The sequence below is a fragment of the Stegodyphus dumicola genome, chromosome 1 (assembly GCF_044657685.1).
Source record: "Stegodyphus dumicola isolate Sdum_Otavi_A_Nest chromosome 1, ASM4465768v1".
Classification (NCBI taxonomy): domain Eukaryota; kingdom Metazoa; phylum Arthropoda; class Arachnida; order Araneae; family Eresidae; genus Stegodyphus; species Stegodyphus dumicola.
Window position 1 is genome coordinate 202388052 of NC_140768.1, and position 26926 is coordinate 202414977.

Sequence of the window (26926 nt, forward strand, 5' to 3'; positions counted from 1 at the left end):
AAAGTGGCATACCAGTCTCTTGGCAGGCCATGACCAGATGATTTTAATGGATGAGAGAATATGCTGGCAAGGTCAACAGTCAAAGACCCATGTATCAAGGAAGGTGAGGACAGCATGAACAGCATATGGTCATGCATTATCTTGTTGAAAGTTGGCATCAAACAGACCTCGAAGATAGGGCACAGCCAGCAGTCTGTGGTGCTGAAAACGTCATTGCACTGTCTGTGTGGACACTCATCATTTAGCACACAAGCCAAATTCCTGACTCAGGGTCTGTGAAATGGCTGCTAGGCTGAGAAGACAACATGTCTGTCCTAATATTATTAATAAATAATTAAATCTCAGGCTAAATAATTAGCTCTGGCACCTGAGATTCTGCATGGTCCTCTTGGATTCATCAATTCCATGTTTGTCTGACAGTCATGGGATCCTGAGCAATAGAGGCAGCAATTCTTGATAGGCCACAATCCTGCTGAGGTCAAATTCCCGACATGTGCTGACAGATGTTTCTTTTGTATACATGAGGCATAATGCATAAACAACTAATGTTCAAATGCAATTTCCAAATGAGAAACCCAGTACACAGTGTAGATGGCATTATTCACACCTGCCTTTTCCAAATGCATTGGACTGCATTCGCATATCTTAGCATGCAGTGCTTTTCATGCAAATTTGACATTTGCTACATTCTGCCTTCATGATGTAGTAGCCAATAATGTATATGAGTCACATTGTTCTCAGTTTTATAGATATATGAAACATGCATCTAAACCACTTAAAAAAAGGAAAAATTTTAGAAAATATCAAACTTGGGAAGAAAAATACTGTTTATACTGAAAAAGACATTTACAATATTCCATTCGGAATAAATCTTACCCCTGAAAATAAAACTGAAAAAATACTGTACAAGAGAAATACTGTTCATATTGAAAAAGAAGTTTACAACACCATTCCATTTGCAATAAATGTTACTCATGAAAATAAAACTGACCAGCTAAGATTTACATTGAATTAAAAAAGTAATGAATATTAAGTATTTATTACAATGTACAGCCACACTTGAATGCACTTGAAAATTAACTGCAATTTAAAGATTGCAATTAAAGATGCAATTTTAATTTATCCAACTTAGCAAAAGTTTAAGTTCTAAGCATTAGCATCAAGTAAAGGTTAAATTAGAAATTCAAATATACAAACCTCTATCTGCAAATGGAGAAGGCATAGGAGGAACTGCAGAAGCAGCCATAACAGGCACCCTGTCACCATGTAATGGAGGTCTTAATGGAGGATTAGCTGGAGCTCTGGGTGCAGGTGCAGCTGAACTTGACAACTGGGTGACAGCTGGTGAAACTGTCATAAAAAAGTAATATACAGATTTTACTAGCACTAGCTAACATAAATACATGAAAAATCTGTTATTGTTACTCTGATGGGTGATGAAAATAATTTAGAAGATGATTAATTAAAGGTGCTGCAAAGAATGGAAACAGCTCTCAAAATAGGCAATTTACCAAGTCAAATTCAGGATTAACATATTAAATATGAGCAGATTTTATTTGTTTCTGATGTTAAAAAAGTAATATACTTACATGTTGGAAATGCAGGAGGAGTTTCATTTACTGGAGGAATCATCTACAGAAATGGAAGTTAAAACAGCAAAATCAATTTCAGTAATTCCCATCTGTTATTACACAGTACATTTACAAAGTTCTAAGACTAAATTTTTTGAATCAGTCCAAATGGATCTGTTGAATATCTACTATTGGCAAGGATTTTCCCAGTCTCAATAGTTTATTCTTTAAAATATTCATCTATGCAAAGCAGTTTCAATAGCTAAACTAATTGGAATACATCGAATATGTGAAGAGACTATACTAAAATTGGATGGCAAAGATTTTCCCAGTCTCAAAACTTTTTCTTTAAAATATTCATCTATGTAAAGCAATTTCAGTAGCTATACTAAAATTGGAATACATTGAATATGTGTACAGGAAGAATATCTCCATAGATAATGTTTTAGGAAAAATTGGTTCATATTCATATTATACGAGAAAAATTGTGAAACTTCCCATACAACCAGCCTGTTCACAAGATTTGAACCTCAACTTTCAATGGAGTTTCAATGGAGTTTTTATTTGAACTTATGCAGCCAATTTGCCATTATGCATTCAATCATATCTTTATTTTGCTGAAATAACAAAGTGAAAGTGATCTCTATTTTTTTAAACAAATTACTAGTAGTGTTGAAAGCTGGTACTTTATTTGAAATTATGAGTCAAGCTAACAATCATTGCACTGATAATTGAAAAGTCACTTTGATCACAGAAGATTCCAGTAAAAATCCTATTTAAATATTTTTGAATTAATACAGCTTATGTTTTTCTTAATTCCAATGAATTTAAGTTATAAAAAGAATTTACTACATTAGGCAGCCAAAAAAAACATCAATCAGGTGTAAGATTTTTGTTGCTTTTTACTTAATTGTATGAAGTAAAAAAGGAAGTATTGTAATCGCGAAAAGTTTCAGGCAGCATATTTTAACGAAAATATCCATTTTGACCAATATCGAATGCAATTTAACAATGTTTTTGCATGTCATCTGTACATAACGACAGAATAAAAGACTCTTTTTCTCCAAAAAAATCATAAAACTGCTTTGAAATTAATTCTGAAGAGAAATTTTCGTGGCGTCTGTGCGAACGTACGTATCTCGCATAACTCAATAACAAGTACCCTCAGAACGTTGAAATTTTGTATATAGGACTGATATAACATGTAGATGTGCACCTCGTATTTTGGTTGCAATCGGCCGCACCAAACGTATATAAATATATTTATATATATATCCACTCTGTTACTCGGCTCAGTGATCTCAGTTTCTTTACTCTTATATGTTTGTAAATTGTACATTTTTTGCTTTAAAAATGATTGAATTATGTTGTTCTTATCTTCTGGTTAAGGTTTTTATGCCTTTAGGAAATCTGGAAGCAATATTTGTACAATTACCAGCAATTTAAAAGCTGTTTAAGTGCGGTTAAGTTTTAAATAACATGGCGGACATATTTGTTTACATTTGAAACAGCAGAATAGTAGATTTGTTGCCAATCTAGAGAGACAAAGCTACGCAACAACAAAGATAACACAGTCATTTATTATTGTGAATTAAATCATGCTTATTTCTTTCTGAAAATTTTTTCGATGAAATAAGTGTTTAAGATTTACTTCGTAATTTTTAATACAGATATTTTGAGTTTTTATGTGTTTTGCCTTGTCGCAAAGTGAGAACTGAATTAATTGCATGAGAAATACTGAATCGTCTATGAAAAACTGTTTCGTTTTTGCTTTGTTTGCTTAATTTCTTTTATACATCGTTCTAGCTTTATTATAGTATTTGAACAGAACATGTGGCAACAATTAGATAATTCTTCAAATGACATAAATTTTGTGCATTCTGAGTTATAATATGAACGAAATATTAAGTGAACCTAGCACTAGAGTGTCGCTATGCTAAACAAATGTAGTAAATTTTAAAGAGTGCATTTATTCTATTGTGGTTTATGTGCTGTCGACGAAGTAGATTTAATTCAATCCAATACGTTTAAATGAAATGCAATTAAAAATGTGTATAATTTAATATTCCGTACAAGGAAGTCATGTAGTGTACACATCAGATTTTTTACATTAAGCAATTACCTTTAGGTCCAAAAAAATATTTTAATAAGTATCCCCTTATTTGCCAGATTTAACATTTTACAGAGTATTTTGTTTTCCTTAAAGTGAAATCTCAAAGAACATGATCATGTTAACATTTCTAAAATTGAAAATGTATAAGAATAGAATGAAAAAAGTTCCAATAGTTAACTTCTATAATAACATCTAGAAGTTTTAAGAACATAATATTGAACATAAAGAAAGAATATATGTAGAAAGCTAAACAATGATCATGAAAATATGCAGAATTTTTATGAACAAGACAAAAAATACCCAGCATAAGACAGAATAAGTGTAAAAGATTAATCAGTGATACTCTGAGGATATTTATTATATTTTATAAATATTCAAAATAAAACACAGAATAAAAAGCAATGCCTTTATAAGACTAAACTGAGATAATATAAAATATATCAAAATTTTATGAACATACCAAGAAACATTAAAATGTCAGAAAGAAAGTACACACAAAACTAAAGTTATTTTTGTCAAATTTCAATAAATTCAGTAAAGTGTACGTACAACGTGTATGTAATACAAAGATAGAAAACACCTCACATAAAATGCTTATATAGTCAGTCTACAAAGGTTAGTGTCAGACTTCAGTAGATTGAAATGTGGTTCACCCAATACTTATGTGGCAGTGTACAGACTTAAATTTACCAGCCTTGCTTGATTGTTACTTAAATGGCAAGTTCTACAGAGGTTAGTGTCAGAATTCAGTACATTGAAATGTGGTTCATTCTTATTATTATAGCCCTCATTACTTAAATGGCACCAAAATTATCAGTGAATTGCCAACATGCGTCATAAGCCATTGCCAGATGGACAACAGTTCTTAGCAACTTTCTCACTTCTTAATAAATCAAAACTGTTAATATTTTTGGAAAAAAAAAAAGTGACTATGGCCAGTTAGTCCCACTGGCCATTTAGCAATGTGATATATAATGATGATTTATTAATAATTTTGGCACCATTTAAATTACAGTTATTTACACAGTAAGCATCTACTGAAGTTAATACAAACTTCAATAGACTGATTAAAACAAAATACAATTAACCTTTTGAGGCCGGGGCTTTGGTAAAAGCTACCAAAGTACGGGGAATCTTGAACCGAATGCTTTCCCCACTTTAAGAAATCACCTCCTATTTGCAACAAAGATTCTTGTGTGTAGTTTAATGCATTCTCAGAGGGGTGTCTATGTCGCAAAAGAAAGAGCTTTGAAAGAAAAAAGTGGTTAAAATCCCAAGGACATCAAATTTGACATTTCACCCCACTTTTCAGCCTAGAAAATGGGGAAAAAAGACATGGCCACTAAAGTGGACAACCCCGTCTTTTCAAAGAGAGGACTCTATAATGGCCATCCCGTCTTCAAAAGGTTAAACTTTCTTGAACAAACTCCGATTAGATAAAATAAATCTTTTTTATAATGGAGATTTGAAGTCTGATAATTTTGTGCTTCAGCTAACATGATCTGAACCCCAGAATACAAAATTTACTTACACTTCTGATGAAGGTTAGGTTATTTAAATACAGAAAACATATGATGGGGCCAAAATCTGATGAATAATTCTTATGACTAATAAAATATTTATATTAGAAATAATACTTTACACAATTAATCAAAAGCATACAGAAACAATTTATAAGTAGCTGCTACAAATGATTATTGACCAACACAGGCTTTGATTTATCAGCAACTAAAGCCAAAAAGTTATACACATCTATTTCATTAAGTTGCAATTCAATGACAATTAAAAAGAGCCGGTGACCAGAAAATGCAGAATGTCAACCAAGAGAGTGAAAGCCAGCAGCTCCAATAGGAATGTTTCGGTGAAAAAGTCCAGACTGCCACAATACGCTGAAGAATAAAGGAAATCAATTAGAATCAAAAAGATTGAGCAGAAAAGTGGAGGTGGCTTGGAAAGGACATGATGACCAGTAGTCCAAAAGATGGGTTTGATTACAAAGAATTAGCTATACATCATGAAGAGTTTGTGGAAAAAGAGATTGCTGATTACAACAGAAACAAAACTGAAAATTTAGTTTACTGGTGTAATTAAAAAATTTATTTTATGGTATGTGAACCAAGTTGCTAGTTTGTTTTAAGTTTTACCTCAAGTGAGACTATTTAAGTGGTTAAGCACAGCTAAGAAACATTTATATGTTAACGAATACATCTATTAGAAGTTATCTTGTGCATTAAACACTCTTATATTAGCTTAACTAAAGAGACTGTAATTAGGAAATTTTAGTGCCAGCCAAAATATTTTTCCTGCAAGCATCTGAAAAGAGGTATAAGCCAAAGAAAAAAAGTCTGGAGTGACACTTTTGTTGGAAGAAATGATGAATGTTAACAGTCTTAGAAGTAATGTCAAGTTAACCTTCTAAAACCGGGCCGAAATTCTCATAATATAATATAGCCTTCAGACCGGCACGACCTGAAACAGTTTTGCCCCCTCTTTGACATTTTCCTAATGAGAAAAGTTGTTAGTTCCCCTCCATGGATGCAATAAAATTTACATGTTTGTCGGATGCTGTCCCATAGTAGATGGGTTGCTAGATTTGCGATTTTTCCGATGATTATTTTGCTTTCATTTAAATGAAGTTCTAAATAAATAGTGCATAAATAAATATGCAGTACTGGATGCATATCCAGTGCACTATTTATTTAGAACAAAATGTATGGAATGTTTATATTTCTCTCACTATTTCTGATCAATCTCATAAATAATTTGTGAATTTCGTATTTTTGTTTTCACTCTTCATCTATATTTGCATATTTTCGTATTAGAAATTAGGAAACGAGAAAATTTTACAAAATATAATAAATACGAACTAGCTTTGTAAGTCTGCAGGCTGAAATGCGATTTTTAATAACACATTTTCATTAACAAAATAACGATAATGACTAATTTAATGAAATAATAATAATAATATTTATTACCATTAGATGATTAGAATGAGCTTCAATACAATTAGATTTGGACATGAACTTACAGCAATAATAAAGCTTTACATAACAATAACAGAGCTTTAAATCTGCTTTTTTCAATAATTTTGTTATTATAATATAAAAAAGAAAATCCGAGATACAATGGTTGCGTTTCATCATTTAACTTTAACAAATATGACACTGGACTATTCGGCAAAGGAGGTATATCTTTAACGAGAATTTTTCTTTGTGAAATTGGCTTTTGTTTATGTTAGCAGAGAAAAAAAATCTGTGACCTATACATGCAATCATTTTTCAGAACATTTTTAAATGTCCATGAAGAATTAATTATACATCAATTTCTTTTCATAGGTAGAAATTTCATCTAAAACCATTGTTATATCCAAAAGGTTGAAGTCTATTTCATTTTCAACGAATATTCTATTTGCACATAATACATTTTTTAATTTATTTTAGAAAGAGTAATCTTTCACGTTTTCAAAAGAATAAGGACATACTGGGTGTTGACACTTACAATGTAGTAAATCTGTTTTCCATATTTCTTCCAGCAATGAAAATAATTAACCTGGAATGTTTTCAAAGCAAAATTAAGAAAACCATTTACGCCAAATTCTGCTTAAAGTATCTTCTCATGTATTTTTTTATTTAAAGTGTGAAATTTTCTCTTTGAAAATATAAAAAATCATGAACGGAGCAAAATTAATTCATGAGAAACTTTGAAATGCAATAATTCCATCGTAATATGAAATAGTGGAGAAAAGTGCAATACAGTTCATTTATTCACAAATAATCCCCTCATATGTGTAATTTAAGTACTGTCGATTGAGAAATATATAGGTTAGTAAATTAAACTGGTCATTTCAATACTTTTTCTTTATCAATTGTTTTACGAGCCCTTCAGTAGAGCGGTAAAGGTAGCTGAACACTTGTCGCTTGCTTAGGTTTGAATCCCGGCTAAAGGGTTTTTGTGTAATGTAAATGCAAGCCAGCTTCCCTTAGAAAGTCCTTTGCGAAGGCATCCCTCCCCTTATACAGATAATTGTTGTGTGCTTTGATGTAACTCAGTAAGCGAACAAAATTAATCCAATCAAACCCGAAGAATGGGTTGATTACATGTGGAGCTTTCCACCAGGAAAGTAAATGCGAGCAATTTTCTCTTAAAAACGTTTACATGAAAGCATCCATCGCCTTAAGCAGATAGTGTTCGCGTGCTTTTCCGTAATCCAATCCTAATTCTCATACATTTAATAGTAAGTTGACATACACCTTATTACAGACAAAATAACAACCTTTTTTAAAGATATTTTTTATTAACTTGTCTGAATTCCCTTTATCTCTTGAGGAGTATAAGAATTTCAGCAAATAAAACTGGCCGAAATTTTATACTATGTAACTGATGTTTTGATTCAATTTTGAAGTAACATATGAGCTTTACTGATATTTAAATACTTTTTGGCAGATCTCATCCTAAAAGAGGGTCTAAAGATAAAATGATTTTATTTAATTTACAATCAATGAAAATCATTGAAAGCAATCATTGAATCATATCATTGAATGAATGAAAATCACAAAAACTATTATGCATACAATTGTCTCTTATTTATCTCCTGATAAAGCAGACAAAATTGCCTACATAATAGAAGCACTTTGGAAGAGTTAACAGTTCTTAAGGGTTTTATGCACTCCAAAAAAAAAAAAAAAATGTCAAAATAAAATTTTATTATTCATAAGTATAAAAAGGAAGTAAACGATAAAAGTGGTTTTAGTTATTTTCTAGAAGGGCACTAATCTAAAAAATTAATCTATTCTTATTTGCTATGATTAAAAAGCATTAAATCTGGTAAGCTTAAACACAGTGCAAAATCGCTGACGTTTCAATCATAGCAAATGTCAGCAAAAAAAATTAGAGATGGCCTCTATTTGATTTTCAAGTATATTGGCACGAGACGAAACCTGCAGTTTTTGCCAAAATGTTGCCAAACTGATAAGAAGAGGGAAATAATGCGTAGCCAGCAGCTATTCTGAGCAGCGACAATGGAGCCCCCCCCAGAGATCTACAGATAGGCGATTCTCTAAAATAGGGAGGGAATGGCTGGTATGACAGTTGTATCACAGCCGGCATTAAAGAAAGTCATTTTCCTGGTACAACTGCTGTACCAGCAGGCTTCAGAAAGTTAACTGAGATTTTGTAAAAGGCTAACTCAAGTGTTTAAGTTAGAATTTTTATGCAACATCACAAAGACCTTCGTTTTCAAATAGCTGAAATTCTGGTACGGGCGTCTATAAGGTATTTTATGTTAATCCATTTTTATGCTTTGGATTTTTACTATAACTTTCCTTTTCCAAGATGAGTTAAAGAGCATTTAAGTCAAGGGTTTAAAATGTTTCAGATACGGAGCATTAGAAAACGTCTCTCACAGTTTTCCTGGGACACAGCTCTCCCAGTTAATGTTCTGATGTTAGCCACTTGTTAGCCAAAGTTAAATTGGGCGATTAAAGTTTGAACCACCTGAGTTAGGCCAAATTGTGTAGTCTCAGATAATTTTAGATAGCAATTTAAAATTTTCTGCTTCATACCCATAAGTCCCGGAGTTTGAATGTAATCACAAGTTCAGAGTATTCTCCCTCAAAATTCCAATTGTGATGGTAGCATAGCTTAACAGTAAGGCCCCAGTGATATCTAATATGCCTACATGGAACACAAAACTAGCTTTGCTTCAATCTGTACTTATATGGACAAGTTAGGACTTCTCTTAAATTTAATATAAAAGTTTATTTAAAACTCTCATAAAACTGTCGTATTTACCCACAAGGAGTGATAATTGCCCGGCAATCTAATATGGTCTGAAAGATATTTTAAGCTAGCATTACTCCTTTAACCCTTTGCGGCATGGTGGGTCAATATATGTCCCACCTAATTAATATTTATTTTCTCAGTTAGCAATTTCCGTTAGAAATTTTCTAATCTTTTAAAAATAATCTATTTTAGTTATTATTTTTCTCAGTAGATGTTACTACTATACCAGGGCTTAAGTTTATGAGCAAAAAATATTCAAAATAGGATCACAATAGTGATATCCATGTATCTCGCATTTTTCAATATTTTAAAAGTTTTAGTATACAATTTATGATATGTATGATTCTTTTTAATATTCAAAGGTATTTTATTTTCAAAAATCTTAATTGGATTCAATATTTTATAACATTAATTTTGCAGCTGAAATAAGTGGGTTAAAATTTGTCCCACCACACACTTGAATTTCCACTCAATAGATGGCAGCACTCGCGATTATTTTTTCTTTTCTTTTTTGCATCTATTTTTTTCGTGATTGCGCGCGCTTTTACATCCGTTGTATGCTCTGATGTGCTAAAATGTCTAGAAAAAAACTAACAACTCAGGAAGCTTTGGATCTTTTTGCTGAATTGCCATCCGATTGCGACTCAAATGCTTCAGATGTCAGTTCTGATTCAGATGAAATTGAAATCCAGGAGAGAATAACTGAGGTTGAAGTTATTGCTGAAGAAGAAAGGGAAGTAGTTATAATTTGTTTTGCTTTTTAAAGACACAGACCCATTTTTGCATGTGGCACTGTAAATATGGATCGGAAGTGTCTACCCAAAAATTTAAAAGACAAATTTATGTCAAGAGAATATATAGACTTTTCAGTTAACGATGATTCAATTTATTGCATAAAATGAAAGGATAAAAGATCCGTTTCTATCCCGTCTTGCTTGGAAAAGGCAACTGAAATGAAAGAAATTAATAGAAAAGAACGAGATGGAAAGACAAAAAAAAAAAAAGTACTGTGCCCAAACAGCATTATTTCATACAATAAGAATATGGGATATGTCGACTGATTGATTAACTGAAAGGACTATATGAAATAGACCGCAAAGGCAAGAAATGGTGGCACATGTTTTTTTTTTTACTTTTTAGATGCGAGTATAGTAAACACGTTTATTCAAGTTTGTTCACGAACCTGATCATGATGTAAAAACAATGAAAGATTTTCTTCTCTCAGTTATAGAAGGTCTAATGGCACTTGCAGGCAAGAAAGAGCTGAAAAGAAAACTGAAATCCCCAGTTCAAATAATAAAAACCCGTTCGTACAACCAGAAAAGAGACTAAAAAATGTAAGTAAAACGCCAAAGAGAATGAGCAGGAGAAGATGTGCATATTGCAGCATATCGAAAGAAGAACGACGAACATTTTGGATGTGTGAAACATGTGAAGTGCCTCTATGCTTACAAAAGAATGAAACAACATGTTTTTCAAAGTTTCATGAAAAATGACTTTTTTTCAATTTTAATCATATATAAATGTTTTTGAATCAAGTGCCAATTTTAATATTTTATTTAGTATCATATGTACGAGTATCAAATTTTAATCTTAAAATAATATTCAAGAAAATATTTTCTTTTGTTCCTAAAATTTAAAAATATTAAATGCAAAATATGCATATGCAAAATTTTACAAGTCATGCATATATGCAATAAGTACAAAATGCATTTTAGTGTGTTTATTATGAATATTTTAGAATGCATGCTTTATTTTGTTTATTCATTCCACATATGATTTTTTTTTTCCTGCTATACACCAATATGCTATAAGACATGTGCTAGTTGCATGGTGGGACAAACGGTATCCCACCTTCCACCGTAAAAAATAAAAGCGCAGAATTTTTTTCAAGCCTTAAAGGCACTTAAGTAAGTCCGTCTGACTTATTCTAAGGCATTTTTTTAAAGATTAAAATATATTTTAAATACGCGTGCCGCAAAGGGTTATGATCTTATACCACTGGAGTATAACTCAAGGGGGGAGGGATTCATAGCTTCAGGGGTCATGCAGTCAGTCTTTTATATACCTATTAAGTATTTAGTTTAAATTTGTGAATATAAAAAACTAGCTTTATTCAAGGTTTGGTACTTATCAACATTTCCTATACTTTTTTTATTCTACAAAACACATTAAAAAATACTCTAAATAAATGTATATATGTGCTTTTCAAGTTTTGGAAAGAAGAGGAAGGAAATGAGCTTCTAATAATGGTGAAAGGAGTGCATGGGTCAAAATAGACTGAGAACCATGTACCAACTTTATTGTAGAACGTAGTTTATTGTATTTCATAATACTGCATTTTTTAAACTTATTTTCAACTTTCATTCTAAATGAGTCAAAAAAAATTATCATATTTTACTGTACAATTTATCTCATTTTAAATGATTATTGGTATTTTTATCTCTAAACTTAATTCAGTTTATTTATTTTTGTTGAATTAATTCTATTCATCAGGTTGTTTCATTGCTGATGGATAAAACGGTGACAGTCAAGTTTCCATTACATAGTGCTTCTTATTTGCATAGAGAAGTTTCTATTGTATATTACTTCTTATTTGCATAAAAATAATAAACAAAATCAAAAATAATAATTATCAAGGCAAGCCACCATAAAAATACCTGGATAACTTCCAAGTCATTTACTAATGAAAAGTATGGAAAATTATTAAAATTTGAATGCAATGTTTAAAAATTACCATACCCTCCACATTCCATTTTAATATCAGTATGTAAAAGAACTAAACACTATAAATGATCACTGCATAATATCTTTGACAATGTTTGCAATAAAATGTCCAATTCATAAAGTTAAAATTCCAAATTCGATTCAGAAATCATTGATATTATTTATTATGATATTTATAATGATAATTTATTATATTTATAAATCATTATCCTTTCTTAAATTTTATGCTATTTCCTTAATATTTTCATAAATATTCTTTCATGTTAACATATTATGGGAAAAATAAAATCTCCTTTCGAGAACTTCTAGCCTGAAGGCCCGTATATTAATAACCAGACCACTAGCCACTTGTCGTGAAAGAAGGAATTAAGTATGATGAATGTTACTTTAGTTTTAATTTTTTCTCTTAATTTTAAGAGGTATGTGCTCTCTTTTAGTTTCACTGTCAGGTCTTTTATATGTTGGGTAGAGGCGAGCGAACGTTTTTTCTTATGCGCATGCGTATGATGGCGCAGCTGTCTCTTCTACCGACACATCCGTCATTTGAGCTTCGAGCGTATGGAGATGCTGAGATGTTACTTGCTGTGTGATGGTCAATACGATTTCCTGTGTGATCCTTTTATTCATTATACGTGTAAATAAAGTGTGTTGTCCTAAATCGATGGCTTCTTTACTGTAAATATTGGCCTCTGAACAACAAATGGTAGCAGCTCCGTGGTTTTGTCAAGAAGAATTGGATATAAGAGACCAAGTCGAAACCGAAACTGTCTTAGTGGAAGCCAAAAATGGAGAAGTGGAACGTTCCCGAATTAACTGGAGAGAACTATTTTATTTGGGCATTGAAAATTAAAGCTGCCTTATCACTGAAAAGACTTGACTCGGTAATTTCAACAGTAAAACCAGAAAATTTAGACGAGAAAGATGAAAGATTGTGGAATGAGAAAAACGCTGACGCCGTAGCATATATAAAACTTTCACTATCGGATCAACAGGCGCTTCAGTTCTCCACAGAAGAGAATGCAAAAATTCTTTGGGAAAAAATAAAGTCAACATTTACGGGACAAGCCGAAGATCGAAAAATAGATGCTGGTAATGAGTTAAAAAATTTAGAAATGAAGTTGCATGAGTCGGCTAATGATTATATCGCTAGAGCGAGAGGAATAGCAACTAAGTGTCAATCGCTAGGACTAGATGTATCTCCTCGGGAACTGGTGTTTTACACAGTCCATGGACTTCGTGGAAAATTCTCTCGAATTAGGGAAATTGTAAAAACTCAGCGTGAAAAAACAATTGATGAAGTACTCGAAATACTCCGTGAGGAAGAGTCCGTTCACAATTCAACGAACGGGAAACGACCTGATGGAAACAACGCAGAGGCGTTCATATCAAGAAGGAATAAAAACTATAAGCCAAGAATTTGTTACATTTGCCGACGACCTGGTCACATCGCGAAGGACTGCTATTACAGAAACAAGAATCCAAAAAGTGAGTTATCCAAAGGTAACAAGGAAAGAATGAAGTTACAACCTACAAGTGTGAACGTTTCATCTCGTTCTGATGAAAGAGAAAGTGATTTTGCTCTTCAACTTACGCGTGAAAAAAATGATGAATGTGATAAAATTTGGTTGCTGGATAGTGGTGCAACCGGACACATGGCAAAAGACTTCTTTTGGTTTCAGAATATTACACCAGAGGTGAGGGAAATTTACCAGGCAGGTAAACATTCAAAAATATATTCAGAAGGTATTGGTACTGTTAAAGCAAAAGCTATAAATATAAAGAATTCTAGTTTTATTAATTTAACTATTAGTAATGTTAGTTATATTCCTGATTTAAGAAATAACTTATTGTCACTCACTGCCTTAATGGATAAAGGATGTAAAATTGAATCAAGGAATAATTCTGTATTAGTTTTTAGTAGGTGTAATGAATTACTTTTTAAAGCATTTAAGAATAACGGTAGGCTTGAAGTTAATTTAGAACCATATTATAATTCTGAATCTTGCATTGCTAATGATTGTACTGGTAATAATTATGAACTTTGGCATAGTAGATTGTGCCATTTAAATCCAAAATATATACTTAAAATGAAAGAATACATTGATATTAATGATGTAAGTGATTTTAAGTGTGAAACTTGTGACATAAGTAAAATAACTAGAAAAAGTCATCCAAATATTGACATTAATCAGAGTTCAGAAATTTTAGAATTAATTCATTCGGATCTATGTGGCCCTGTTCAAACTGAATCAATTGGTGGGTCTAAATATTTTATGATCTTAGTGGATGATTTTTCTGGAATGTATTTTACTTATTTTCTTAAAAGTAAAAGTGAAGTGTTTGACGCATTTTGTAAATTTAAAGCTAAGTATGAAAATTTGACTGGTAAAAGAATTAAACGTTTGAGAACAGACAATGGTTTAGAATTTGTAAATCAACAATTAGATACTTATCTTGCTAATTCAGGTATTTTTCATGAAAAAACAATTCCATATAACAGTGAGAGTAATGGAAAAGCTGAACGAGCAAACAGACTTCTTTTAGAAAGGGCTAGGACATTACTACATGAGAGTGAGCTTCCGGTAAAATTCTGGGCAGAAGCAATTAATTTTAGTACTCAAGTATCAAATTTAACACCCCGGAAAGGAAAAGAAAAAATTCCTTTAGAAATTTGGATTGGTAAAAAACCCAAATTAAACTATCTTTTTAGAAACTATCTTTTTGGATGTGTGGCATACTTTCACATTCCGAAAGTAATGCGAAACAAATTTGACATACCAGGGAAAAGAGGGATAATGTTAGGATATGCTAGAGAAAGAAAAGGATATCATATTTATGATATAGCAAGTAACAAAATAATTGAAGAACGATCAGTTAAATTTAACGAATCTTTAAAGGGTAGTAATTATATGGGAAAAAATAAAACCTTAGAAACTTGGGATATTGAAGAATTAGAAAGAAAGGGAAACGAATTAGATCAAAAACCACACCTCGAATTGGTTGTTACGGAAAATACTCAAGCAAGCAAATATGATGACTCATCGAATTTCGAAATCGGCGACATGAGCCGTTGTAGCGGGGGTGATGACAGGGGGAATAAAGTCCAAACATCTGATAGCTATGAAAAAAGTAATAAATATGGAAATGAAATACCATTAAGACAATCCGAGAGGCTCAAATCAAAACAACTAGCGTCAAGTATAATCAGTAATGTTCCGAATAATTTTTCAGAAGCAAAACAAAGTGCTAATTGGTATGACTGGAAATCCGCAATGGAAAATGAAATAGATTCATTACATAAACACGAAGTGTGGGAAATAGTAGAGAGGCCTGAAAAAACAAAATTAGTAAAAAGTAAGTGGGTGTATACTTTGAAGGAAGGAGACTCTGGGGAAGTAAAATATAAAGCGCGAATAGTAGCGGCTGGGTTTAATCAAATAAAAAATAAGGATTATACCGAATCATATTCACCAGTAGTTAACATTGAATGTTTTAGATTATTGTTTGCACTTTCAGCTAAATTAAACTTGTCTGTTAAATTTTATGATGTAAAAACAGCGTACTTGTATAGGTAAGAAGGTAAAGTATGTAAATTGAAGAAAAGTATTTATGGGTTGCCTCAATCCGGTAGAAATTGGTATATGAAAATAAAAAATGAGTTAGAAAAGCTTGGGCTGGTACAGTTAGCATCTGATAATTGTATATTCATTTATAATGATTCCAAAAACATTTTTATATTGTGTTTGTATGTTGATGATTTAGCTGTATTCTGTAATAATAAAGAAATGCTTGAAAATATTGTTTCTAAAATAAAAAATGTATTTGAGTTACATGAAAATACTAATTCAAAATTTTTAGGAATGCAAATAGAAAAACTTGAAAATGGTATATGTTTGTCTCAAACAGAATATATTGAATCTTTATTGACTAAACACAATCTGGAAAATTGTAAAGCAGTGAAAACGCCAATCGTTAAAGGGGCAGATAAAGGTTTTTCATGTACTAGAAAAAAAAAAGGCATTATCTTTTAGCTAAAAGGGTATTAAGGTATTTAAAAGGTACAAAAAATAAAAAACTTTTCTATAGCAATGATTTTGGAGTTTTAAATGCATATGCTGATGCTAGCTGGGAAAATGCAGTAAATGGTAAGTCATTTTCTGGTGGTACTATTTTACTAGGTGATTCATTGATTTCTTGGAAATGTCGTAAGCAGAGAAGTGTTAGTCTGTCTACTTGTGAAGCAGAATTATTTTCTATTTCTGAAATTTGTAAGGATATTATTTGGACTGTAAATTTATTTTCAGAATTAAAATGTAAACAATTTTTGAATGGTGCAGTGGTCTTAAATACAGACAGTCAAGCTGCCATCCAGTGGATCAACTGTGCAAGATCTTCTACGAAATCCAGACACATGAACTTACGTTTCCATTTTATGAAGGACTTAACAAAGGACAATGTTATTAAGATGGAATATTCACAAACTGATAATATGATTGCAGATTTTCTTACTAAGAGTGTCAATGAAGAAAAATTAATGTATACATTGAAAGTAATTTCCTTAATTTCTTAATGTAATGTGTTATATATTGTTATTTCATTTTTGTATTGAAAAATGTTGCTCGCAGGAGGGGTGTGTTGGGTAGAGGCGAGCGAATGTTTTTTCTTATGCGCATGCGTATGATTGTGCAGCTGTCTCTTCTACCGACACATCCGTCATTCGAGCTTCGAGCGTATGGAGATGCTGAGATGTTACTTGCTGTGTGATGGTCAATACGATTTCCTGTGTGATCCTTTTATTCATTATACGTGTAAATAAAGTGTGTTGTCCTAAATCGATGGCTTCTTTACTGTAAATATTGGCCTCTGAACAACATTATAATTAGGCAATATCTGACTGAAATTATAGGTTATGTGATCCCTGTTTTTAGTCTGAGCATTCTTTGGTTAAGGAAAGGGGGGGGACTAATAAGGAGAGTATGACAGAACACATATAAAACACATACAAGATTTTAAGTTATATAACTATATTTATGCAAATAAACACAATGCTTCATAAAACTGACAAATACTTGTTAACATGCATAAAAGGGTTTTCCCACCTTTCTTTTCACAATTTATTCTATTAATATTACTCTACATAGTCACATTAAAAGAATTACATTTAGAAATTATTTACATATTTTACAGATTATTTGTATATGAAATAAATATTTCACTTCCAAATTATTTCGGAAAAAGTAATTATTAAAAATTAAAAAGAGGGAAGAGAGAGAGAAAGATAACACATATTTACTTGTGGGACTGTTTCAGTAGGAATTTTATTTTCTGGGGCCGAACTTGTTGGAACTTGAACACTGAGTGGTCTGTTGAGAATTTGCTAAAATGGAAATATACAAATATGACACTTTTTGCAAATTTTAGCATTCAAAGGTACTTTAGAACATGATAATACACATTCAAAATTATGATTTTATTGTTAATTTAATACAGTTCTGCTAATAAAGAAATTAGATTATTAATGTTCCATTATTCTGCATGTTGTTCTATGCCACTGCATAACTAAATTTCACACCATGTTCATTAATGTGCAATTAAAATGAAGATGTAGCAAATTTCAATATCAGTATGAAAACAGGAAGACCCATCATTCCAAATATCAAGACAGTGTCATGTCTCATCTCCATCATCACTGCATCATAAATAATGACCTGCTAGCCACCAAAACAAAGAAAACAACATAATAATGAAAGGCAAAAACACTATCAAGTATCACTTGTTCTCCAGTCATTTCTTCGTAATTCACCATCCATATGTGGTTTTCCTTTCATGGCTAATAAATGAGCTGTTCATAAGCTCACCTTAGTTACTGTATCAATATCAACTTTTATAAACAAACTGCACTGTGATGAAGCACTTCATTTTCAACTTTCCAATTTTAGTGTTTATTCTTTTTCTGTGAATTTTGAATATTGTGCTTAGTTTAGTAATAATGACATATATCATATGCTTTTTGCTCAGCTGTTGCATCATTACATAATAAACATAATACGTTTTCACTTAATGCTGTGAAAAAATAATTCACTCTCCCTTCTGCTTTCAAACCACAACAATCGAAATCCACTTTCCTCTTTGTAGCTGGTCTGACAGTGACATGGTGATGGTGAGTAATAAATAAAATATAAAGAACAAAATATCACACAGTACCAACAGTCAGTAAGTACCAATGGATGAGTGCTGCTAAAACAAAACGGAACTGGCAACAAAAGTTCTATGTCAAAGGCAGACAACAAAATACAAATACGTGACACCAGTAGCACCATTTGTGGTTATAATTTATAGCTTCTCAACTTGACTATCAACAGTAGCATTACAGCATGAAATTTTTCTCACTGAAAAGTTTAATAAAAAAACTAACCCGCAGAAATTGGACCTCAGGCCATATTTTGACTACCTCTGATCAAACTAAATAAAGAATTATCAGTGTGTTTAAACTTCTGCTGGAATGCTTGGCAACATTTCCACCAACTTTCATGTTTGCCGAGATTTCATAATCAGATCAGATGTTGCCTGCAAAATATGTCGACTTTTATCAGACTGAAATGCATTTTTTTAAAAATCTTACACAATTTTAAATTCAGACTTCTGATATTCAAGTTGGTAACAAATAATAATTATTTTTTTAATTTTAGAGTGGAAATCTTCGCTATTGATTACGCTTTTCTAATGTGAATTCCATTTTTTTAAATGCTCAACTATCTAACTTTTCATGTATCCAGAATGTGGCATTACCCGAGCTCTCTGGATAGTTCAGCTTACACTTATTTCAAAGACAATTACAGTTTTTGCCTACGACAGCATTCTCTTTATTTTTACTCTATACTTCAGCACTCGTCCATACAATGTGTGTTGTTATTATAAAACAAAAGTTTTAAAACATTACAAACAGCATCTATAAAGTTTTAGGTTTAAAATCATAATAATTCAATATTTGAAGAAAACAACTATCACTCATTTAGTTAACTGAAGTTTTGAAACCAGTTTTTGACAAAAGATTCACTAGGTCAGAGGTAACACACTGAGAAAATATAACTGATACTAGAGATTGCAAGTTTTGGGGGGAGCAGTGCAAATTCACCAAATTTTTTATCAACCACCATTCATTTTTTGTACAAAGACTTTGCATTTATTTTGCAATGATTATAAACTCGATTTTTGCATTTCAAGTGGCACTTTGTGCATAATCCTTTTTATAATAGGATTATGCCTTCAACACAATTCACGAAGACGATCAGTCTAAAAGATATTTCAGCTGACACCAAACTAACAAAATCAAGATTGGCATAAGGTTGCTTTTTTTATCTAATTTTAATGAGTTCTTAGTTTTAACCTTCTGACTGCTCAACTTGTGTCCGCTTCAAAAATTGTGTATTTTTTATTTTGCATATTTTAAATTTATATATATTGGAGAATTGAAAAGTGCATTTTTTCTTTTTAGAAAATATTTTTTATATAGATTTTTATCACAAGAAACTAAGTTCCCAGAAAAACCAAAAATAATTTTTTAAAATAAATTTCAGTTTAATTACAGTTAATTTCTATTTATTGTATAAGATAAAAAAGTAAAATGTATAAAATTTAAGAAAATTTAAAGCACTGAGGAAAACATACCTAAGAAATGCATTTTAGTATGATAGAGTTCAAGTTTATTGAATCATCAGAGTCATCGCTATATGAGAAGCAGTCTGAAAAATCTATATCACTATCGCTATCAAAACTAAAATCGCTTTCAGAATCTGATAAGTCATCAGGAATATACTCTCTGTCAATCGCTGAACATTTTCTAGCAGCCATTTCTGTAAGAAAAAAGTGACAAAAAGTGAACTTTGAGCGGTAATACCACGTGTCTTCAAATGCCGCAAATTAGTGGACAACTAACGATATCTGTTGGCCAAAACAAAAACTAAATGTCTGATACTGTATATAACTTATTTCAATGGGTTAAACGAAGAAAAAAGGGGATGTGCTCCTCAATAAAAGAAGAAAAACACGTGCCCGCGGAAATCGTGGGATGAGCAGATTTTGCTACATTAGAGTTGCCCGTGGAAATCGTGGGATGAGCAGCCAGAGGGTTAAATAGCTGGTGACCAGTAAGCCATTTGTTTAAAACATCTAGGAAAACTATTATTTATGCAGAAAGGAAGTCTGCCAGTATGCAATATTTAAATTAAGACAATTCAACTTTAAATTGATGCTTATTTCATGGAATATTTATAAGCATTTTAATGCTTCATGTTTGTTTTCCTTAAATGCATTAGCATTTTCACACAAATACACAAGAATTAAACCAGAGAGGATTATCTTGATGGTAATTTTTCATTGATTTAAAGAACACCAGTATGATCATCAGCAAAATTTACAAATTGTGGAATTCAGTTTTCAAAACTGAAAAAGAAATATTTAGCAGTTTCTTCATTGAGTTTTAGACAAAAGTGATTTTATGAAATAAAACTTTACATCTTGACTCTTCATTAATATATCAATGACTATGCTTACATTTAAAGATAAAAAATATATACATAAAGCAAAAAATATGTTTTAATATTTTTAATGTCCCTTCACTATTAATTTTTTAAAGAAACTGCTTATTTTGTTTTTCAAGTGTGATATTTTGTAACCCTATAAATCCTTTACACATTAGAACAAAATATAATTTTTGTATTACATTAAGCCAATTTTATTAAGGAAATTACACACATCATATAAAATACTCTCTGAAACTGAAATATGCAATTAAGAAGTTCTAATTAGCATTCCACAAACTATATAAATACAATATATTAAATCAACATTCCTTTTCTGGAATATCCTTTTCCTATCCTCCAAATGATCTCTTTCTAGGAAATTCCAACGAAAACTAGTTCGTACTTTTGGATTGATAGTTCAACAAGGGCTAGAAATTCATCTAATTGATGAGGTGTCATGCAAGAGTAAATTAAAAAAAAAAGTTCGACAGTATTGAAGTGCATTTCCTGATGTAAATAATTAGCATCTCCATACTGCAGTTGTCTCTCAAATACTGGTCTAACCCACCACCTTCTACTTCTCCTTCTACATAAAGCAAGAAATAAAATAAGTTCAGAACTAGATTCATATTAATTAAAAAATATAACTGTAGGAAGCCAAAATACCATATAAAAATACACCTCCCTCATTTACAGAATGAAGAACCCACATAGCACAAAAACATCCTTGGGATATCCCAAGGATGTTGCTCGCGGGATATGCGCACATCTTCAGGACATCCCACAATATCCCGTGAACCTCCTAAACACCTCCTCCCGAGTGCTTAATGTCACATCCCGGGATATCCTCAGGACATCCTAACCAAGTCCCATCGACAGCGTGCGGGATGTTATTAGGATATGAACTTTTACTTACTACATCCTCAGAACATCCCGGGATATCCCACAAACCTCCTAAGCACATCCCATTATATCCTAAAAACATCCTATCTATGTCCCATCGACAGCATATGGGATGTTATTAGGATTTAAAGTCCTACTTACTACATCCTCAGGACATCCCGTAATATCCCAATTTCCTCCTAAACTCATCCTCCTGAGCGCTTAATGTCACATCCCAGTATATCCTTAGGACATCCTATCTACGTCCCACCGACAGCGTATGGGATGTTATCAGGATTTGAAACACTAGTTACAATATCCCTTTAACCTCTTAAATACATACTCTCAACTGCTTAGTGTCACATCCCAGTATATATACAGAGGAAAATTCCAGTGAAAGTATGTGAAGGTGTGATGATCTAAAACCTACTTTTTTTACACAGATAGTCTCAAATCCTTCTCCTATGGTTACTATGGAAAAATCAGAAATGTTGAAAATATTTATACAACTTATTTTGTTTTTAAATCTGAATTTGTGAATATATTAAAACTGAGCAAGGAAATTAAAATGAATTATTAATACAAAATATTAAAACTGAAAATTTTGCTTTTATTTTTAAGATATTAAAAATCTTTTGATCATTTTTAAACATCCAATAGCCCCCAAATTGAATTATTCATAATTAAATTGTTTTACAAAATCAGTTTCTAATTTCAATTAATTTGTATTAAAAATTGAATAATAAAATTAGCTATTTAATAATCTTTACATTAATGAATCATCTTTCTTTAAAACATGTAAGGAATTTATAGTGTTTTGATGACACTGTTGGGAAATTGTTAAAAGGAATAAATTGTATTTTTAAAACTAAATCAATTCCCAGCCTCAGAATAAATAAATATGTTTTTGTAACATGAGAATGCTGCAGGCTTTTTTATATATTTAATATTTAGTTGTAAAAATTTGACATTATGTTAACAATTCTTTATATCATTCAAAAGGTAACTCAAGAAGCTCTTCTAAAATTCTATCTTTCTGCTCACACAATTAAAAAAAAAAAAAAATCTGAAAGGCCTCAGATTTTAGCAGTCACTCAAAGAGGCTAAAAGTTTATGAATGCATAGATTATCAATACAGATGGGGCAGTGGAAATAGCAAAACATTTTATAAGATACTGACACCAGAAAGTTATATATCTTCTATATATTTGAAAACTGAAGAAATATATCATGTAATTATGTAGAAATATTAAAATGTTTTCAATTAGATATATCATGAATTAAATGCATTTTAAATCAATCAGATTAAAAATTAAAAAAAGCATTGTTAAGAACTGTGTGTAATGCTTTTAAATAGCTTGGCTTGTTAGTCAATAATATATTAGATTTTAAAGATAAATATGTTAAATTTTGCCAAATGGCAAGACTTGAATGAAATGCGAAACAAGTTTACGACTGACGATATGAAGTCACATTTCAAAACTAATAGCCCTTTTAGATTAAAAAAAAAAAAGTTCTGAAAATAATTTGCAATGGTTCATTCGTATTATTTTACGCAAAATTCAGTAAAATGAAATTTACCTGTTGAAATCAGCACCAAATTAAACTTTGTAAATTCTAGTGCATGTTAAAGGTTGTCTCATCCAGAATTTTATTACTAACCATTCATTTCAGAGCAAAATAAAACAGTAATTGCCATTTATATGACAATCAATATCAAAAATTTAAATCTGCATTTTACGCAACATAGAAAAACTTCAAAAGATCTACTGTTTACCATGCAATTAAGGCATTTTATTCTGCAATCAACTCTACCAATTATTAATTCCATTAAGTATATTAAGTTTACTCTTTCTGCTCAATATATGCTATGTAAAATTTTCCATAAATTTATTAATTCATTTTATTTTGAGGTGAGCTTTTATTCAACTCTCAATGTCAACGAGAATGTTTAGTTCATTTTTTATTCGGTCTCAAAAGAGAAATCAAAATACGTGGATTTATGTACGTGTATTTATGAATCAAAATACATGAGAAATCACAGTGAGAAAAGCACTGCTACCTTAAATTGTGATTATATATAACAAACGCAGTGAATTATAGTTAAAAAATAGTGAAAATATTTATATTTCTGAACTATTTCATATATAACATTTTCAGTTTCGCATATGTGGCAATTTAAGAACTTTTTTACGTATACCAATTTTTTGAAATATCTGCAAATTTTTTTATCTTTAAGGAAAGCTTATTCTTTCACCTTTAGTACATAAGTAATGGTAATTTACCAGATAAAATTACTTAATGGGGAATACAGAAAAATATCTAACCACTTACCTTTGTGACTTCATCTGCAGAGAGACTAAAAAGGTAGTTCAGCTAAATCTGCTATAATTAATATTTATAATAATGCTAAATTATGCAATATCTATTAATATGACAAATTTTTGTAAAGCTATTTATTTGGATGAAAACTAAACACATTCAGAAATTTATGGCACTATATTATGATTAACAGAGGAGAAACACTTTTCAAAATTCAAAATAGTTTTTATTAATCCAATTTATCACATTTTATTTGAATTCATGAAAAACAATCTTATATCCATGTATTCTTATGTATATAAGAACTCTTGATAAATTGGATCTCTGTCATTGCCTTTCACAGCACCTAAAATAAAAAAACACTCACAATTACTATATGTGAATATAATTCATAATTAAATTTAAACAAATGACTATTACAATGCAAATTAAAGGAAGCATTTAAAATATTTTAACATTTAATACCTATAAACAGAGTAGCAATTATTTGATTTTTCGATTATAGTAAAATAAACATGGGGGATGCCTTTTAAAATTTTTTATGTCAGAAAATAAACTCAAACCACCAGCTGAACATATGAGCAGTTTTATCAATCAGCCACTGGTAGGTAACCTGGATACTGAATCAACATATAAAGTTGCCAAGATAAAGAGAGAAACAAAATTATGATAATCACATCTTACCTATTCATAAAACTATTTTAAATTTAATGTGTAGGCAAGTCCAAAAAGAGTGAGAATGAATTTATTTTGCAACACAAAGTAAAGTCTTGCAGGAGCCAAAAAAACTTGTCTCATGAGATTGGCAAGTAAAAAATAATTAACTGCATCTGGTAACATTTATCTGACAACACATATGTAATTGTTAGCTACGTGCAGAAAATAAAATCTGATCAGGGGCGTAGCTAGAGGGGGAAGGAGGGGCATCTGTCCCCAGGTGCAGAATCCAAGGGGCGCCAAACTGATGTTAGAACATTTTAGAATTAAATGTTTTCCATCCTTGGCAAGCAGTAGGGGGCGCGAAATCTTCAGTTGTCCCTGAGCGCTGAAAACCCTAGCTATGATTCTGATCATGTTAATGCAATTTTAAACTTTTGAATTTAACCGCAGAAATTTACCAAAGAAGTACTTGTAACAGTAGTAAATGAAGATGTGGCTAATCTTTACTGTATGGTACACCTTGGTTTCTGTCTGAAAAAAAATTGCAAAGTGGTTGTTTGTGAAATGTGGAAGCCCATTGCGTCAAATAAGTTTTTCAGTAACCCTAATGTTGATAATGTTGGCGAAAGTAGCCTTTAGGAAAAAAAAAAAAAAAAAAAAAACTTTTTTTTGTCAATAAAAAGGAGTTATTTCAAATATTGCCAACGTGTTGTGATAAATTTAGTTTTGAGCTACTTTTTTTAATAGTAAACCTTTTGTACGGTCCCAGGTTTTTGGTTCTTACCATTCTTTTCAATTGCTGTGTTTGGTTGCACGGAAGTGGTATGGTCTTGTATTTTGAACATGCTATTTATTATTTTGGTGTGGGTACCATCGTTTGACTATGTCTGAGGTGACTAAGAGACGAAAAATTGAATTGAATTGCTTACCTGGAGGATGGTGGTGGGAAGCCTAAACATATGCATGTGAAAAAAAAGGTATGTGAAAAAAATGACGTTTCATTTATTTTTTTGTCTCTGTGTGTTAATTTTTGTTAGAAGATTTGTTGTTTAATGTTTTTATGTTAGGAAATATGTATTTTTGGTAACTTATTCCTCTCTGTTTGTGTATTTTTGGTTGTCTGTATGTTAAGACAGTGGTGAATTTTTTCTGGTAACTATGATATTTTTAACTTTCTGATTTTCTTAAAGTGAAAATAGATCAATGTGTACATGGACAAAGTTAAGGCAGTGCACAATGCCCAGTTTGTGCAGTTCGTTTTAATAGGTCGATGTGTACATGGACACAGAGTTTGTGTATGTCTTTGACTTCTTATTTTGGTTTTGTGTAGCGGCCACCTTGAAATTGGTGCCGATCCTCTCAGGTGACGATCTTGATATAAAAAAAAAAAAAGATACGATTCGCCAAGGGTTACAGTAGAGTAAATTTTTACCAAAGATGTTCTACCATAATCACCATTTCAGTGGTTTAAACACTAGTGGAGCAGTATGCAGAGATGAAGATTTGAGTTTTGTTTACACAGCATGATGGTTTAGGCACTCCAGCCATTACAGTGAACAAAATTATAATAAACATAGCCACAATAATTGCCTATAAATATTGATGTATAACACTGCATTAACTAATATATTTCTTATGCTAGTATATACAGAATCCTTAATCGAAGGGAAAATCAGAAGACTGTGCATGCATTTTCCTTTAACTGAAACATGGATTTGACCATACAAATCTCAGTCTTACGAGACATGCCACACTATGCAGATAGACAGTAAAAAGTGCTTGCGTTGTTTTTATTTGTTAGAGGTATGAAATAAATATACTTCTAGATTTTAATTTTTTCTTTTCTTGTTTTACATTTGGATTACCTATCAAAAAGTAAGGAATTTTGATATTATTACAATATCGGAGTTAAAATAACAATTATTGGACATGTTAAAGTAATGAAAATTTTAAATTAGGTTAAAAAGTAACCCTTAATGTGGCATATTTTTGAATTAAACTCTATCGACATTAAAAACAACAAAACGTCCCTCTTTATTAAGGACATTAATTTACTAATTTTAAATACGGAGCTATAAATGAATTTTTTCCTTTGCATGTTATAATAACTGAAAATTACTCTGATACAGTCAAAATTCCTAAATGCAAGTACATAAAATTTACTTTAGCAATTTAAAGAGATGAGACACACTGAACACATGAATAAATTTCTATCAAAGAATAATTTATTAAATTTGGCCCGTTCCATAGTAAACTTTAACCATTAGATTACATTATTACACCATGTTATCAGTTTGGAAAGCAAGTCATATGCCAGATCTTGGATGTAAAAGAAATGCACAAAATAA

General features: G+C 31.2%; 1 protein-coding gene across 1 annotated transcript in view; it reads right to left on the reverse strand.

Annotated features, from left to right (window-relative positions):
* Nucleotides 1-26926, reverse strand: part of LOC118202352 (uncharacterized) — a 108245-nt gene that overhangs the window by 22679 nt on the left and 58640 nt on the right. Inside the window, exons 7-9 of the mRNA XM_085824840.1 lie at nt 17486-17569; nt 1590-1632; nt 1198-1350 (exon numbers count right to left, since the gene is read on the reverse strand). Of these exons, the coding sequence (XP_085680966.1) occupies nt 1198-1350; nt 1590-1632; nt 17486-17569 (280 nt within the window). The remainder of the gene's footprint in view (nt 1-1197; nt 1351-1589; nt 1633-17485; nt 17570-26926) is intronic.